We start from the raw sequence: 19,416 nt of genomic DNA on the forward strand, positions 1-19,416 counted from the left end.
TTGGTGAAAAAGTGGAAAGCTGTGAACCTCTGTAAGTTGCATTGTATCAGAGGTGCCTTTCATCTTTATGGGAAGTTACCTAATTTGAAACTCCTGGAAGTTATGAGGTTTTTAATACAGAAGTTGTATATGCTCGGTAAAACTACTTTGAGTTTAAGCTTTAGTCTAGCTAAAAATCTGAAAGTTTCCTTCCTCAATGAGCATGTTCATACTTCTTGCTGCTAATACAATATTATCCCAGATAGTCCCCCATCCATTTCCATCCTTTTTACTCAACTGAAATTGCATTCGCCAGAGACTCTTGTGATCTATTAGCAAAATTTAAAAAAAAAAATTATTCTCATTCTTCTTCAACAGTGTCTACATTTTTGTCCTTGAAATCTTATTATCCTGTTGTGTTGTCCTGCCTTTTTAGTTGATGCTTCAACTTGTCCTCTGTTGGAATCTTGACATGTATCTTTGACATCTATCCAAGAAAGCCTAATTCACAGCTCAACATCAACATGGCTATACCACATCTCCTCTTCTCTCCTCTACGGCATTATATATTTTTTATCATTCTGTGTCATGTGACTGTCCTGTATTTCATTCAGGCCTGGTGCCTGTGCATCCAATTCAAATTGTTATGTAAATTCTCCTGTCTGTAGGTCTGGCACACCTTCTCTCCAAAATCTGAGGTGCATTTCCTATGACCCCAGTTTGTCACTAAGAGCTCGCCTCTCAGTGTAATGCAAACCTCCATTGCCTACATGCTCCTTTGTTGGCCAGCTTCTTTGTACTTCCCTTGTGTGACTGTTTCTGACAACAGATCGTACTGTAAGTCCTGTTGATATTGAAGGCAGAGCGCAACTGCTGTGCTGCAGCTTGTGTCACTTGGAAGAATTATCACCATGCTAGTGCAGTATTTGTGCAGGCTAGTTAACCAACATGAAAGAGTTTGGGTTTTGTACTTGAGTGGGTTTCTTTCATCATATGCTTAAGTATACGTTGATGCTGTTATTCTTCTGTATTCTGTTGTATGTATTAAATATTTGTATCACAGTTGTACCTGGTGTCCCCGATGAAAATTCCCTTGGGGCTAGATATTTCATGCATGCATTTCTTTTTTACTAACAAATAATATTTGTGACATTTACTCAACTAAATATCATGTTTCTGATGTTTGAAGTTATAGCTCTTCCTTTTGATTATTGCACTTGAACTCTCAATGTGTTTGTTGGGTTTTTTTCTTGTAATAGATGCTTTCCCCCACCATTAGCTTGAAATTTCTTTGTTGTAGGACACTAACTATCTTCTAAGTGATGGAACTTGACAGATAGTAGAATTGTTTGCATGGCATGTTAGATAGTAATAAGTAAAATCTTACAGTTATACCAGTGGAAAGTTGTAAACTGATTAATTGGGGTTTTTTTGTGGTTCAGTAAATCCCTTGGTCAATACATATAGACTCATTTCTTAGTGATAGTAACCTTGAATTGAGAACAATTTGAGTAATCATGGTCTTCATTGACCTGTAAATATTTGCATTCAATAATTCAGTATGTTTTTTAAAAATGGAAAGATTTTTAGAAGACTAGCGGTTAGTGACATGCCAGTAAAACATATTTATAAACTAACACCTACACAGTAATATTTATGTGAACTTCCATACACTTTATTTTTACAGGTGGAAAATATATTGTACAGTACACTGACATTACGATTTTCTTTTCTGCATAGCCTTCTGTTGCCATGTTGAAATGCAACAGTGATAAGTTTTTCTAATATTGTAGTTCTCTTTCTAAATTTGGGAGTTCTTGTAAGGGTGATTCTCCCTTCTGTGGGAAGAAGCAATAAATAGGTTATTTTTCTGTTGTCTCCATTTGATTGGCATGTTTAATTGCTTCAAAGAGAAAATAGCCTAAACAATCACTGAAAGATTTTTTTTTCAATACATATTCAGTGCAAATACTTAATCATGCATTAAGGTCTGCCATTTCGATCTAATCTGATTGGATATTATTTTAGTTTTTATTGCAAAACCCATTAAACTCTGAAAGCTGACCATCTTTACCCTGGTAGTAAAATATGTTTGTGACTTAAAAGGGGAGATAGTACAACAAAGCTGAACAAATAACATCATGCGATGTTGTCTCTATTGGGCTCAGTTCTAACTTCTCATGTTTCCTATGGCTACAAGCAGTGTCGTACAGTTTTACAGTCTGTGGGTTTGGGGAGCTTGTCCTTTTAATTAAATTCCTGCTCTTAGGAACAAGTGAGTTAAATTCCTGTTTTTACCATTGTCTTCCTGCACGATCATAAGAAAATCCTCTAATATTGCTGAACCTGAGTTCCTATCCTTAAAATTAGGATATATATATATTTGTTGGCAGTTTGCATATAAATCTTAACCAAAGGCAAGTTAAATTTGTTGTTATATGACACAATCAGGTTGCACAGCCCATCTGGTCACAGCTGATCTAGATCTATCCCGATTACAATGTGAAGAAACTGGGAAACATCTTAAACACTGATTTGCAGCAAGTGGTGATGTGGCTAATTGAAATTGTTTTATTTTAACCTTTTATGCAGGTTCATGGAATTGCAGTCCAAAGTGAAAAGTTCATTGGTTAGAATTGTGAAAATAAGAGCAAATCTGACAAGTCTACAGGTCTGATTTACACTGATTTTTTTAAACTACTCTTAATACAGGATTTGAAATAAAAATGAAAATCTTTATATGCAACATTTGAGTTTTAAGAAATAGGAAAGCAAATAAAATACTTGAAACCAGGCAAGTTTGACTTGGAAGTCCAGAAAATACAAAAAAAACCCACAGAACTTGGTAGATTTTTTTTTTTTTAAACTAGAGGAGTTGTTTTTTCAAGTACACCATTTTTAATTTGTATCACTCCTCATTTTGTACACGAATAAAAGCATATGAAGTAGTTATCAACTATTATTTATAACTTGAAGTATGAATCATTGCTGCATAGGTTTTTATGTCCTTGAAGTTTAAATATCCCTTTGTGTTGAAGTGATTGTACTATTTAATTTACCACTAATGTATCATCATTTAATAGTCTATTTAATACATGCTAAAATGCAAATCACTTTTCTGTTTTATTTACATTTTGTTTCCTGAATAAATTTAGCACAAGGTTCGTTGCTGTATATCAATATCTGAGAAATAATTCAGTGTACTCAAAGTATTGTATTGATCTATTTTACTTGCATATGTGGTCTGACAATGTATTATTTACAAAAAAGACTGATACTAATTTAAAATACTGTAATTGAAATGTTTATTCAGAAAATGCTATTGAAAAATCCTTTATATTTCTCCTGATAGCGTATGGTTTTATGTCTACCATGAAATGCTGAGGAGTGTGTTCAATAGAATCTTCAATGCTTGTAGATTGCCATTTTACTAACATATTATAGCAAGCTTGTACATGTGCCAAGATTGCTTTTCTGGGGATCAAGTGTTAATCTGTTTAAACAGCTGAAGACTTACGAATGAAGCGTAAATAACAGGAGATTTTTAAGTAACACTTTAAAAGGCACCTGAATGCCATTTCAAAAGCAGTGTATGTTCTTACACCCTTAAACTTTTTAGTCCCATTGACTTTCTGTGAGGTGGAATCTCATGCATCATTTAGAGCTTATGAAAAATTTCCAAAAGTTCTTTCTTTCAGATGTTTTTAATAAGTTGTAGACATCTAAGTAGGTAGGTTGGGAATGAGATTTAACAATGTCTTTAATTATGTTTTTTTTCCAGGCTTTAGAGGGCAGTAGAGAGCTTGAAAATATTATTGGTGTTTCGAACTTTTCTTGCATCTTGAGTGCTGAAGTGCAGAAAACCCAAGTGCTAAGTAAGGAGGATTTCCAATAATATTTATCCCCTTTATAATAATTTAACAATGATCACTCCAAACGTTTCCTAGAGTCATACCCCACTCTGTGTTATAATGGAGTGTTATACCCCAGGACTCCCCATGTGTGAGTTCTTTTGGTCAGGACAAACGCACCTTAAATGTCCTTGCGCATCCAACCAGGGACATAAAAGAAAGGCAACCCCAACGGTCCGCTCTTCTAACTCACAGTCACAGATGGGGAGGAAAAACTTGCAAGAGCAACACCTTTTCTTATGTAAATAGTTAGATACTTAGTGGATAGTTAGCTAGTGATTAGGCTAAACGTTTGCACTTTGATTGCATTGCCTTTCTTCTCTTTTTGCAAGGAAGTTGTTTTGTTTGTTTGCCTGTTAGGAGGATTAGGCTGAACATAGGTTTCCAGGCTTTAAAAATTGCTATTCATGTGTCTTTAAATGATGGACATACCAGATGCTTATTGTGTTGGGATAAGGGCACTTTACAGATGGTGCATCTGTAATACTTTTCCAAAGGAACCCAGAAAGCCAAAGATTTTCATTTTTATCTGTCCATTTTTAGGAAACTTTTTATCCTTACTCCAAGTCGGAGGTTCTTGGGACACGTGAATCCTCAGCAGCAAAAAGTGCATTCATACTTCTCTTCCCAACTGCCTCTGCAGCTAGAAGAGAAGTATGTTGATGGGGAAATACTCTAATGCAAAAAACTTGCGTTATGGATAATAACAGGAAAAAAAGAAATTTGCTTTCAGAAAGAAGAAATAAAAATCACCCTTACCAGGTCATTCCTTTAAAAGCGGTGAAAGATAGCTGTAGGCACCAAAGGGGCCCCTATCTTTATGTTTCAGAACGGTTTGTTCATTTGTTTTCACAATAGTAACACCTTTTTCTGTGTACCCACATGACATGTTTGTGGTACAGGTGTGTGTCTAAGACTGCATTTACCTACCACTGTTTCTCCTCACAGGTTTGCTTAGGTAACGCTGTTCTTGTAGACTTTTCATACCAACCTCTGATAATCTAGTTTCTAGCTGACCAGGGAATATGAATAATATATGCATATACATAGTCCCTGTGTCCAGTCTGTGGACAAGTATGCAGAGAAGATAAAACAATTTCTTAATCTGCAGCAAATGTGATATTTTGCTGGTATACATTATTCTACAACCCGGTTGCTCCGCAGAGTATAAAAACACTGGAACTAGCTATAGGAGAGCAAAACCTAGGGTGACTGGGACTGCTCCTTTGTTTGCAGTTGGAAACAGGTGGACAGTAAAGCCACAGGTGCTAGAGAATTTTCCTTACCAAGGAGCACTGTGATTCTTCTAATGCATTAGATGCATGCACCCCAGCAGTGGAATTTATGCACCACGCATTTCCAGCAGCTACTGCAGTTTAAATTACCATTTATTTCCTGACTTGTATTCCAATGCTTATTCCGTTTTCATTTTGCATGTGTATACACTGTACTAGTTCCCACTGTAATGCATATAACCAGATGTTTTCTTATACAAAACGAAGTTTTCTGAAAATAGTCTGTGTTTACATTACTACCCTACACTGTGGGTAGGGCAGTAAGACTGCCCAAATGAGATGTCAGACCTGTTGTTGACATTTTCTGTTATGTCCACTCTTTCTGTTAGCTTCTTGTTGCTTTCAAAATGGGAAAGAATCATCTTTTCCCCCCATCTCTGAATTGGGAACAAAGCACCATGTCAGCACTAGAAGACAAAAATGGGAACAGAATGTGGTATGAGGCTTGTAAGCACAACTTCTCAAAATTCTGTTCATTTTGAAAATGTTTTGTTAATTTTTTTGACCATGATACATAGGTAAGGGGGCGGATTTTTCATCACTTGAAGAAAAATACGAATGCTTTGAAAGTGAAAAAGGAAGCATAGGCATTGTTTTCTTTGAAATCTCTGGGGCAACATTTATTGATTTCAGATTTATTTATTTGACTAGTGACTCAAGCAGAAGAACTGCAGCTGTTAAAAAGAAACCATGGAAAACTTCCTGCCCGGGGTAAGGAACTCTTTATGACTCCTGTGTAACAGATGTTTTGTTGATTCCTTTTAGTTGATTCCTTTTTAGTTCTTTCCACTTGAAATAAGTTGAGTAACCTTTAGTATGTGAAAATGATGATAATCAAATGCGTCTCTTCTAAGGATGCTGGCTAGCCTAAACTTTTGCACTACTCACATGTAAATTTCATCTTTTCAGCTATTTTCACTGTATTGGGTATTTCTCCATAAAACTGTGCAAGGAGAAGAAATCATTAATGCTCTTGCTCTTGAGGCATGGTCTAGAAATAAGTGCAGTCAGGTCCTAGAGAGTTTACATACCTTTCATGTATATCAGTTATCCTTGTTCTTCCTCACTCTCCTCCCTCCCCCTGCATTTTCAGTGTATAAGCCAAGTAGCATACAGTCTTTGCAGCAAAACCTTTTTCACCTTATATGTAATGTGAGGTATTTAGCACGCTCCAGGGGACTGTGAAATCCTTACTATTAGATTTCTTCATAACTAGTGCTGTGAAAATATTTGAAGTTGGTGGCATTTAATATAGTGTGGCCCACATAGCCACTTTGGTGCCTTGTCTAGCTGGGAAGGTGGCAGGGGGATACACACAAGATTTGGGTTTTTTGCCTCACACCCAGTAAAATCAACAAACATTCACCAGCGATATTCTGATATTTCCGTTATCTTCATGTGTTCTATCTTAAACTAGAGCAAAATGAGAATCAAAATTAGTGATGGCATCTCTACTGCTTTGTCTGCCAGCTGTCCCAACCAGCAGGACTGCTTCGTATCACAAGCAGCCCCTTTGATTTTGATTGTATCTGCTCTTCCACAGGCCTAAATTCTTTTTGCTGTGGGGAATTCTCTTAAAGGAAAGAAAATTGATCAAACTTAAGTTTCCTCAGCTCCAGCAGATTACCGCAAAATGAAAAGCAGTGACATCACTTTTTAAGGGATTTGGCTCATTTGTGCAATCTGCTATTTCTGATTTACAGCTCCCTATGTCCTTCTGTTCAAATGATCACAGCCCCTATCTGGCATTGATAATGGTGAACGCTATGGGCCATTGCAGATTTAAACAGTCATTGCTTCCTTTGTACAGTGCTTTTTAATGGTCACCAGGATATACATTTATAGCTCCATCTTTGCTCTAGAAACTAGCTAAACATATATCCGGTCTTGTTAGATGAGAAATGAGATATTTTGTGAAAGTAGGATGGAAAACAGAGTTATGAGTTTAAGTTGACTAATTTTGATGAAGTTTCAGTGTCAATTTTGCTTTAATAAAGAATAAATTCAATTTTGCAGTCTTGAAAATACAGTAGTAGGAGAGGCGAAGAAGTATGTGATAAAAGAAAAGCATTTGGAGATGCTTTACATTGCCTTCTAGTTTTGGATGTGGTTTTTAGTAATTATTTTTAATTAGTTATGCTCAAGACTTAAAACTTATGACTGTTCTGTGGCTTGATACGGATGGAATGTCACATTGTCATCACATGGTGAGGCATGAAATTTATTTACTTTGCATACACAACCTCTACTTAAAACAACTTAATATAAAACATTCCTTGCTTAATGGGTAGCATTATGTAGGACTCGGTATATAATGTTGTGTGACCAGCATAAAAAATGGCATCATTGTTTGTCCATGACTAGCATTTGCAGTAAACAAAATGTTTTCGAATAGAATGTAAGCAAACTGTAAAGCAGCTGCCAAGAGATGAAATCTAGTCGGTATGTTGCAGTCCAAAACATGCTTTATGTGTGTTGAGACTAAATGTGTAGGTTGCGATATGCATATTTTAAAGGAAAATTTAATTGGTTCAGAGTTTCAAGGAGTGATGATAGGATTCTAAACAGGAAAGCTACTTAAGCTGGTTGTTTCAAATTATACTAATACTTTGCTTCCCAAAAATAAAAACACTGACATAAATCGTGTCCATGACTCCGTCTGCAGTCCAAGTAAGAAACAACAGGAGAGTGTTATAGAAGATCAATACTTGCAGTGTTAAGGAAAACTATTTTCAGACTGTATCTTGTAATGAAATAAACACTTTCTTTTCTGTGTTGTTGTTCATCCTGCCAAGCCCGTGGGCAAATATGATCACTCCTGTTAAGTTTAGTTCTAAACATTCCTTCCTTTCGTATTGTTTTTAATACAAGTGACTGAAGTTTGCACTCTTTGCAACAGTAGCGGTGGCTTTCCAAGAGACCAGATCAGGGTTAACTAGATGGATTTTCATTTAACACCACTTGAAATTACTCATGAAAGTAAAGCTGGAGAGATTAGGGACCAAGTAATACTGAGTTCCCACTCGCCAATCTAATTTTTTGAAGACTGCCTATATATGGTGAAACATAAAATCCCATTTCAGAAACACTGCAAAATATAGACACCTCCTTAATAAGCAGAGTTCCTTCTCAAAACAGATGAGATGGTAAGAATACAATATTCCACAGTTTATCCCAATTCACGTCAGTTTGAGTTTGGACTTTGTATTGGGTCTTTGCGTACAAGCAACTAAATAGCTTGGGTCTGGTGGGTTGCTGTGAGTGAGGGTAAATCAAGTTTACAATATATTTCTACTTCACTCTAAAATAAAGTAGAATAAATCTGTTGACTTTTAGGCATACTTGGGTGTCTGTCTCCCGCCTGTCCTTCCTCCTCCTCCTCCTCCTCCTTTGTGATCTTCTCGGGAAAAGGGGAATACATCAGACTTTATATTTTCAGGAACATATCTGTGGATTTTTCTGGCTGTAAAAACCCTAACCTAAAAACATAGGGCTTTTTTTCTAAGCCCACCTTTGTATTCACTTGCGGGGAAGAAATGTCATTATACCTTTTCTGGGAAAAGTAAGTCTCATGAACTGGCTGAGCAGAAATTTATTAAGTGAACTGAATGAATTCGCAAGTAAATTTATTCAGAAACTGAGTTTCTTTCCAGAGTTTCCATTCCTTGAGAGCAAATGGAACAAATACCATGATTGCCTTTGCTTACAGCAAATACTCACTTTTCAGGGAAGTGATGAGACGGATGCAGGGGTTGGACCTAGGTATTGGGAACGGCCTTTTTATCTAACAAATCTGTAGGCCTCTTTCTTAAGAAGTGATACATGAGCTGACTGTAAGGATGAACCACGTGCTGTAGCTTGTGCAAACCCTACTTCTAGGCATTTGTGATAGAGGCTTTTCTGAAGTTCAGTTCTTCCATGTTTTTAATCTGTTTGGAAAAAGCTGCTAATGCTGACACAAACAACAGTTCCTTAGTTCTACCAAGGTCCTTTCAGTTAAATCCTAGGCTTCTTTCCAGCAAAAGTTTAACAAGGTCTCTCCAGCAGCCTTTTTGTGGTGTACATCATCCTAAAGGCAACAAAGATGATGCTGAAGGACTTTTTTTCAAATAGATTATTACTAGATGGAGACTTAGAGCTTGCGTTTGCAAACGATATGCTTGCTTAAGTTCTTAACACTGAAGGCACGGTTTGATGCTTTGCCGCACACCAGAAATGTCTGCTCCGAGTTAATGTCCCTACATGGTGTTGGGAAGAGAGATGGCGGTCATCAGCACTCTTTCACTGAAGTCCTGCATGCACCCAAGATACGAGTGCCCTCTTGGCCTACTCAGAAAGGCTGTGAAACTAAGACAGAAATTGAATTAGGAATTAATATTTTCTGAAGGTCTGAAAATACGCTCTAAGGCCTGGTAGTCAATGGCATTCAAGTTCCGTCAACCTAGTACCAGAAAGCCTGTGTGCCCAAGGCTGTGTAGGCCAGAGCTGACGCTTACACAGACTAGCTCTGTAATACAGCTGCAGTATGGAGTACATACCTGCCTTTGCCACAGGACAGGGAGCCCTGAGGCCAAGAGTCTTCTCGTGGCCAAAAGTGGAACGAAGGGGCTGCAGTTGTGCAGCACTTTGCAGGATTTCCTCTAGAAGAGCCGTCGCCCTGACTGGCACAACTTAGGCCCTTCAGGTGCAGGTGAATGGCAGATTAAAGAGAGAGATTGTGCAGATGCACTGCACACGTTCCCAACTGGTAGATGATGCCTTGGAGCTGAAACCAGCCGATGGAAACGAGCGTACCCTTTGAGCGTTATGTTCTATGTCATTGGTGAGACAGAGTCAAGAAATCGTAACTTTGTTTATGTGGCGCGGGAGGGAGCCTGGCCTTGTTCATCTGCTCTTCCTTGTGGAAGATCTATCTGTACTTCTGGTCACGAGGCTTTTCTACAAGTAGGCATGGGGAAAAGTTAATCTCAGTTACGTCTTTAAGTTATACCTCAGTGTGAGCGCTTGTAAATGGGACTGCATTAAGCAAAACAGAATTAAGACTGCTTCAGTGCTGAACATGCGAGTGTACGCTTGCACACAGGGACTTAGTGCAACTCGCCTGTTTCGTTTACTCGTAAGTTATTTTGAATGTCCCCATGCAGAGACCCAGAGAAATCGTTCTGCCCTCCTGCATTTACAATCAAAACTAATTGTGCGAGTGTCCCAAAATGCACCTTGAGGAGGAGTGTGTGGTATTCTCATCTGTATCGTGTGGATCAAAAGCTGTTGTTGCTCAGGCCAAATTTGACTGTACGTCTTCTCTCATTCTGTCCAAGCGAGTCTTTTTTTTTAGTTTGTAACCATGCAAAGTCCTTTACAGTCTAGAAGAGGTAACAAAACCCACTGAGCCCGGTACCCCAAATCTGCAATGTTAGTGATTTTCCTAGGACAAGTGAGTAACCTTGTCTACTGAAAGAATACTACTGAAAGGTAAAGGAGCTGGCGGACAGGTTTCTGTTTGACCCCCAAATGCTGCGCTCTTTCCCAGCAGGTTATGGGTCTGTTGGATTGTACCTGCACCTTAAGAGCGCCTATTTTAAAATACAACCTGAGATTTGAGAAGCGTCTGGGTCTGAGGTCACCAGCATGATAAGCTTTTTGGATGGAAGGAAGGGGGCAAATTACAAACCTCTCCAATGATTTAACATCCTCTGCTATGTAGATGAAATATTAAGCTATTAACTTTTGTGGCAGATACAGAAATGCACATGAGACATATGACTATAGGCCTCAGACGTATATACATATAGAACTGTCAACCTGCATTTTATATTTAGGTGTCAGCCACATTTATTCATGAATTTCACACTTGTGTTTATACTCTATTTTCCTATGTACCTTTTTACAGACACAATAGCTATTAATTTTTAATTCTAGTGGATCTAGACTTCGGTGTATTAAGCTTAATGAAAAATTAAAAAGATTGTAGTTCTTTCAACAGCTACATGTAGCAGCTCCTACATGAGAATAAATACTGCTTTCTCCCATGAATATAATTATTTTAAATGAAAAGAAACATTCGTTTGGACTCACTTAGTAGCAATTATATGTTTAAGAGGTGTAAATAACTTGCTATCCAGACATTACAAATATCCAGGTGCTCTGTATGTGCTGATGACAACAAAATTGAAAAGAAAGACTGTAATAATTCTGACTGGTTTTCTCTGCAGAAGATATTGATTATTTGTGTGTGGTGAGAGATTTGGAAAATTCAATTAAAGGAGTTGTGCAAAGGTTTCATAAATTTTCCTTGTACAGCGTGTACACAGACATTGTTGCGTATTAAATCAATGCAGCACTTCACAATATATTTTCTTTGAAACATAAAAATAAATAACATTTAAACAGTTCTGCTTACTACAGAAACAAATTTTATTTTCTGTGAAGCATTTAGTCATGTGCTATCACTGACTCATACACATTTGCCAGCTGTAACAAATTTTATAGACGTTTTCTCCAGAGACATAGCTCATATACTATGAATTTTTAAATGAGCAAATGGTGAAGAAGGGATGTCAGCAATATAAAAATTGATCAGTTAAAAGATAAAAGCATAAGTAAAGAGATTTGTATGGTAGTCTTAATAGGTTTTATTAAATAAAAATACTATAAAAAGACAGTAATGAATAGACTGAAGGTTTTAACTGTGGTTGAGGTGGAGAAAAATTATTCTGGCACATTTAGTAGAAGATTGGTTTTATATCACCTGACAGGTGAACATTTTTTTTCTCTCTGCTTTTTAGATCTGTAAATGTTTTAGAGCAGTCAAACTTGGGAAAGAATGGTGGTGGAAGTAGGAGGGGAAAAGAAACTTGGGAAGATTCTGCCCTTTTAATGCTTTTGCGGGCCAGGGACAGGAGACACCGTGGCAAGGGGCAGCAAGGTTCTACCAACCCACCCGCGCAGGGGCGAGGTTTCTGGTGGCTCTCCAGCTGCTGCCCTGCCCTGTGCAACCCTAAAACACTGAGCCGAGGAGAAGAGAGCAGGCTGGTCCTGCGCCCCGCCAGCGCTTGTGCCGCAGTCGGCTGCAGCCCAGGCGCCTCTCTGGTCGCCTCCACGGATCCCTTCCTTTCCTGGCCGCTCTGGTCACAACAGGTTTTCATACAGGAGTTTTGCTAATGTTCTCTTTGCTTTTATGTAGTTTAACTTACTTGGGAGTTCTACATATAAAAAGATTAGAGAGACAAGGGTTGTTTTTGTCTGTTTTGTTGGGGTTTTTAAAGAACAACTCATTCTCTTCATTAGCTCATACATTAAAAAAAAAAAAGCTTAAACTGCTACAACAAGCATTGTAAGTTTTTGGAACATATGAGTAGTAAATCATATTATTTGAATATCTAAATCTTAATGCCATCTGTATAAATATTACTATAAATAGGGCTGTTTTGTCAAAATGTGCTGTCATGGTATATGTTTGGAAAGAAAGCTGAGTTGATGTTTTATATGAATCTGGGCAGCTTACATTTTTTAAGACAGCTTCTCAGAGTGAAGTGCAGATCTTGGCAGGGTTGCTTCAGCATGTGTGCGTTCTTTAAGTACTGCATAGTCAGAATGCCGCAATCGGTGATTAAAGGGTTCATAAAGACTGAATTAGGAAGTTGCATTTAGCACAAAGAAACCAAAGAATAGCAACTTGTAATTAAATGTCAGTCTTTTTCTGTTACTTTTCATACAAGACTGGACAGTAAGCAATAGTTAGTGGTAGGTTTTTGATGATAATCTGTGTAAACAAACTGTTTATTAGGTATAAAGCTGTACCCGAGGCAAAGTTGAATTGGATGCCTTTTGTATGGAGTAACCTTATGAAGACCTAGCCTGGGACAGAATTTCTGGCTTGGTCTGGGTCAGCTGCAGGTAACGTCACTGGCACCGCCCGTCAGATCCACGGGCCGGCCTGCTGTGTCACATCACGCACAGGAGGCGTGTCACACCTAAGGAATCGCAGCATGCCCAACGAGGAGAACTGAGGACAATCTTCCCCACCACCATTCATGTCTTCGGTGGCTCTGAAGCCTCTCTCTGTCTAGGTTTATACGCAGCCCCTTTCCTCATAGTAGGAGGCTTTTTAGCTATAAGCTGCTGTAAATATTTGTTTGTTGTTCTCAGTATGTTTAATATAAAGCCAGTAACTCTAAATTCTCTCTTCACCCTTTTGTGGTGGTGGAATCAAAATGCAGTACGAACCATCAGCAGACGCTAAGCGTACCGAGACCAGAGCTGCTCATCTGCTGCAGAAGGCCATTCAGAAATCTTGGCACTCAGATGCACCTGCTTCCAGACCCTTTCCCCCTACGTTCTCATTCCCCGAGTTCCTTGCTACCCTTGCACACTTTTCCTCTACTTCTTCCAGCCGTCTGCTCAGCCCTTCACCCTGGCCCTGCCTGCCTTGCCTGCTCAGGTGTGGTCGCCTCCCTTTTTGCCATCCCCTCGGAGGACCCAGGGGATGGTTGTTCCTCTCATGCAGTCCTTGACTGGATTCTGCTGAATGTGCTGATACAGTCCTGATGGATTTTTATTTATTCTTTCATTAATAGCAAAAAAGAAGGACCAGCTTCTAATACTCTTAACACATTCTGTTCTGCTTTGTCATCATTGGTAATGATGCAGCATATGTGCATACACTCACAAGTAATTAAGACCATCTCCTAAATTACTGTTGAGACACAGCAACTGTACCAAGTAAAAGGGGCTCTGTTAACCACTGCGGTAACTTATTTAACTCATATTTGTGCAAGGATTTTCACAAATTCTGTAATAACACCATTGCTCCATTTATCAAAACCGATTTTCCTCCTCCACAGAGTGTGCTCAGCCTGCCAGTAGCGCTGCGTTCCTGAAGTCGCTCCTTGACTGAGGTAAGCAGCCCCGAGGTCTGCTGTGTGGCTTCTCCACATATAATCTTAAGGTATAATCTTAAGGACCGAGGTACTTCAGTTTAAAACATTTGCAGAGTGATCTAGTATGTAGGCCTGCAGTCAAGACTGCAATAGCTTGATGGGAAAACAGTTGTTACTCTGCACGTGGTATTTCTTGTTACTGGTTTGTTAAGCAAAATGACACACTGAGTCTGTAGAAACTCTGTCCCACTCTAAAATATCCGACAGCATTTCTCCTCATCAGCCCTGTCAGTTTCTACCGGGATGTTTTTTCGGCAATGGCAATTCAGCTGTAATACATTTAACGAAAGCAAGAAAATTTGCGTACTTCAGATTATGCCGCCTTAAATGCCACGACTGATGCCCTGGAATTCACCACGGAGGCTGCCTGCTGCAGCCCTCCTGTGCTGTTGATGGCAGGGGTACTTCACTGCCTGGGCTCAGGCGCTGCTTTCCTGCAAAGCTGCTGCCTGCACCCTTCTTCACTGTCACTGATGCGCGGGTAGATGCTGCAGCTCGCTCCTGGCAGGCTGTATGCGGCCAGCCAGGACAGCTCGGCCAGCCACGGGCCTCCAAGCGGTGCTCTTTTCCAGGAGAGGACGGTGGGCTGCAGGGCAGGTGGTCCAGTTGAAATAGCAGCAGCAGCAGCCCACTTCCAAGCACCCCTTTCCCCAAGAGCATCTCGCCCTCCTGTTCCGCCTCTGCACACGCACCTCAGACAGGCTGGGCTTGCTGCTGAGCAGTCGGTCCATCGCATCGGCTTCCTTAGAGGCTTCCCAGAGCAGGAAGCCTAAAACAATACCCTGACAGGCACCTCAAGGCATGTTTTACGGGTTTTTTTAATTCTTCCTCCTTTGGCTGCTCGTTTTTGTTCCAGTGTTGTAAGCAAAAGCTCAGTTAGCGACTGACTTTGTCTAGCATCGTATGTTGCCTGGGCATGAGAAAAGTGGTTGCTCCGATCTTTCATAAAGTCTAGTGAGACAAAGAAGCCTCTAAAGATGAGAATGTCTGCAGGTTACATCGATTCCCTGTATAGTGCGAGAACCCCCCTCCTTTGGGAAGTTAAAAAGTATTCTAATTTTGTAATGGAGGAATATGGAAAAGTAGCTCTACAGATTCTACAGGCTGTGTAACTGAGTGAGTGCAGGGGTGAGCTCAGACACATGCATTTTTCTTCTCAGCGAAGGTTAAATTTTATTTTGTAATCACAAGTAACCTGGTAGCAAAAAAAAAAAAAAAAGCTTTAAACCCCTGCTTGTCCCCAGTGTTACCCTAATACTTATTAGCTGCTTCTGCCAGAGATGATTCTTTCTACTCCTTACTCCTTCCAAACCAACTACTGCACCAAAGGCCGAGTAACTGAGGGATGGAAACCAGTGCGGGAGAGCAGAGCTAGCACCCTGATTAGCGGCTCATTTTCTCCACTCAGCATAATTTCTGAGTCCTACAGGACGCAGAAGGTGACCTTTCTATGGGACAATAACCAAAGTCTTGCACTGGCTTATTAGCTTGAACTAAACTCGTAGTGACCACAGCTACAAGGCTTCAATTCCAAGTTAGCTCAGCGAGCACTCCTGTGTCTACTATTAGATAGCACTGTCTCCGCAGTGAATATTGGGTTTGCACCTTATGGCCAAAAAAAGACACATTTACTTTTTCTGGTTCTCTCTATCCCTTCCCAAGCGTGACCAACACTGTACAGCCCTTTGCTTTCCGAGTGTTTAAAAAATGTGGTTGGGATAGCTAAATGAGCTTTTAGCAATTATTTCTCAACTCTTTCTACCTATAAAAACTACAGCATTTCCTTAAAACATCGTAGAATGTTACTGCAGTTCAAGGGAGGCCGTCTGTTGCTCTGCATTGCCTTAGGATGTATGTGTGTCTGTCTGTCTGTCTTATGCAGCGAGGCTAGTACTGGACGTAGGACAGACATGTAATTCTGAAGAGATCACATGAATGATGATGCTGTTGTCTAATTGCTATTTATTTTAGTCATTCCTTATCTCCCCACAGGCATTATGTGAAAAATGCATTCCACATCAACCCAAAGTTCTACATCTGCTTGACTGTACTTAAAAGGAGAGAAGAAATGACTGTAAACCTATCTCCCCAGCAAATACCAGTTCGGGATTGCTTGTTGCGCTAGGCAGGTGCACATCTAGATAAAATTTCTGGCATCCATTTACACTTAACAATGTGCACAACCAGATAATCTCAATGTAAATAATATATCATGGTCGTTTTATGCAAGCCTGTGTACAAAATGCTGATTTAGGTTTGCTGCTGCATGGAAAATAAACCTTATTTTCTGTACGGTCTTTCTGCAAATATATAATTATGCTGCCTTGTGGTTTAAAAAAACGAAACAAAACAAAACCACACCACAAAAAAAAACAAAAACAAAAACACTATAACCCTCCCTCCAAGAACTGGGTGAGAAGAAACCATGTTAAAAGATGAACTTTGGATCCCAGGCCTCCAGTGGGAAATTGTTGCTTCCTGCGGGGGGCGGGGGGTGCGCACGCACTCATTTAATCAATTCATCATCCCCCCAAAAGCTAGCAAAACAGGATTTAAATTAACGCATGTAGTTTTGCAGCAGTCTGCATAAAAATTTACGACTTTTTCTAATGATGCTTGGGCTCAGAAGAGAGAGGAAGCTCTATCGTGCAAGGAATTATTCTGAGTGCTGAACATGTTTTAAGTAAGTTGTTCACAAACACCAATCTCCCTGTCTGTGGCTGCCACAGTTAGGGACATATTTGTCATCTACGAAGGTGTTTCCTCTAAAGTCAACCCAAGACACTCTATAGAAAGGTATCGGCTTCAAGCCCACAGCATTAAAACACGTGGCTCTAACAGCATTTGCTTTTCAGGTCAACTTTTAGTTTAGCTTTGGTATTTAATGCTGTATGGGGAGAGTTGTGATAAAAGAGTTTCTTCTCTTTTTCGTTATCCTCAAAACCTCCTCTCCCCCCTAGTGAATACCCTGCGTCTCAAATCGGTGAGTTAGGTGCAACCTCCCTTACGTTGAGAGAGAACAGTAGCATGATTTTTTTCCCCAGATGAAGGTCAACATAAATGCACGCAACTGAATGTCCTTTTTTGCTACTACTGCAAAGTACTGTTAATGTTACTCAGATAGATAAACTGATTTTTACGACACATTCTGAGAACCAAAATGATAAATGTGTTCCAGTTTGCGGTTAAACATGTATGCACTCAAGCTTTGGGAGTTTTTAATTAATAAAAATGTTTTTGCGCTTTAATGCCTGCGCAGTCTGATTGGAAAAAATGCGAGTAACTGGTTGAAGGGAATTGTGTCAGTTACTCTCTGTTGTATGGACAAGATTCACCAGCTGAGTGCTTTGTATGGTAACGGAAGGCTAGCCTGAAGCAGCAATAGTTTATATAACCGGACTGTAACCACTGTAGCTGGAAATTAAATAATTATTGATCTGAAAAGGGTCTGTAACTGAACTGTATGCCAGTCTAAATCAAGCTCTTCTGTGTAGTCTTAGAAGAACAGAATAAAACTTTTACAGAAAATAACAGTAAAGGTGATGATGGACGACGAGTTACAGCAGTAACTTAGACCATGGCAATTATTAAATACCATGAAATTTGGTATTTAATATTTTTTTTAGGGAAATACAAAGTTATATACTAAGATTCTGCTGCAAATACTCCTCATGCATGCCTTAGCTATTTAAGCAGTTACTGTTTCTTTGACCTCCTGGTGTACCAGGCTTTTGCCTTTCAGAAACAGCTGGGTCTGTTAAGAACCATTTCCAGTTCCACACAAGGTGGATCATATGACTCTCACTTTATCACCCCTGGAGGCCATCTCAAGGACAAAGAAAAGAGATACACTCAAAACTAATGTTTTTATATGGGTGGGAAGGATTGCACCGTGGTCTCGTGATGAACACAAGAGAACGGGCCGATTAGAACCTGAAACCCTTCTGCTTCCTTCCATCTTAATTTGCTGTTTCACACGTTATTGCATTGGAACTAGACGTTCCTCAAGCTGCCTGAACTTTTGGCAGTCTTTCACCCAGCGGTGGGAGAGGGAGTGGTTTTCAGCTTTCACAGCCTCTGGAGACAAAGATTCCTATTTATGCGTCCTGATACACATCAATGGCACTAGGCCTACGCTTCTAAAAAGAAAGGCCATGCTGTGGGCAGAGCTCTTGCGTGCACACCCTCAGGAAAATTCTAAATACTTGTGAAAATATTTAAGTTTTGTTGCTTTCTAGTGAACTGTTACAGTGTAGGTAAACTGCTAAACTGTACTCACCACCGATAACATTATAATTGCTACTCCAGAACACCTTCTTTATTTTGTCTCGGCTGCCACGGGTATAATGTTGGCTGTGGTTACTTTTTCCACAACAAATAAAGCTGGAAAAACTGAATAAATGCACTCAGCTGGTAGAGACTTCATTTACAGTATTCCTAAGTCACACAGTTGGAAGTTCCCAGAACAGCTGATTCACACACTCGCAACCCATGCTGCAGAGACAGCCCCAGAATGTGCTAATGTCAATGACAGTTTGGTATGTGACAGAGCGCAGTGAGGTCAGGGGAGAAGCCTTTAAACAAGGAGGGGTTTGCTTTTTTTTTTTATATATATATAAAACATATATATATATGTAGTGAGTCAGAGCAGAATTAAGAAAAAAGAATTAAGAAAAAAGGATAGACTGACTCCTAATTAAACTCTACTACCATGAATGGCTTTGTGATTTATTTTCTTACTACATGCTTTGTTATGTATATAATTATTCCATCAATTTGTATTCTCTGAACTATTGGCATTGGAGGCTGTACTGTGCAGAGGGAGAAATTGCAGAGTTTAGTTCCGTTTACATCTGCAAATTACTATGCAATAGGGGGTGTTTTTCATTGTGGGATTTTTCCTCTCTTTTTTTTAAGAGCCTAGTACCTGCTTTCAAACTGCACTGCAGTACCTCAGCTATTATTTCAGTAAAACCAAGATTTTTTTGGCTTTTCAGTCCTGTTAGAAACAGTTGGCGAGAGTCATAAGACTACACTAGTGTTAAAACCAAATCATAGCTGCTGATCTGCAGCAAAGGACCTTTCCCTTTCCAAACGTCACAGCCTCTACTTCTGCGCCCAGCACTAACTTTGGTGCGTCTCTGTGGCTTATGCAACTCTTCAGCATTCTGCAACGATTGCTAGCGTGGAAAATAACACATACTGTAATACAAGAAAACCAAAAGCCTGTGGGTGAACTGAAGCTGCTACAGAATTGCTGTCTGGATGTGCGACAGAACTTGGGTCCGTCTT

The 19,416-nt window shown here is 39.5% G+C and overlaps 1 protein-coding gene across 1 annotated transcript in view; it reads left to right on the top strand.

Annotated features, from left to right (window-relative positions):
• The window catches only part of ITGB3BP (integrin subunit beta 3 binding protein), a 34,370-nt gene extending 17,987 nt beyond the window's left edge, over positions 1–16,383 (top strand). The window contains exons 5-9 of the mRNA XM_082311918.1: positions 2,572–2,650; positions 3,761–3,854; positions 5,837–5,896; positions 14,029–14,082; positions 16,117–16,383. Coding sequence (XP_082168044.1) covers positions 2,572–2,650; positions 3,761–3,854; positions 5,837–5,896; positions 14,029–14,081 — 286 coding nt within the window. The 3' untranslated portion in view covers position 14,082; positions 16,117–16,383. The remainder of the gene's footprint in view (positions 1–2,571; positions 2,651–3,760; positions 3,855–5,836; positions 5,897–14,028; positions 14,083–16,116) is intronic.
• Positions 16,384–19,416: the final 3,033 nt, after the last annotated feature.

Source organism: Platalea leucorodia (assembly GCF_965183815.1).
Source record: "Platalea leucorodia genome assembly, chromosome: 5".
Classification (NCBI taxonomy): Eukaryota; Metazoa; Chordata; class Aves; order Pelecaniformes; family Threskiornithidae; genus Platalea; species Platalea leucorodia.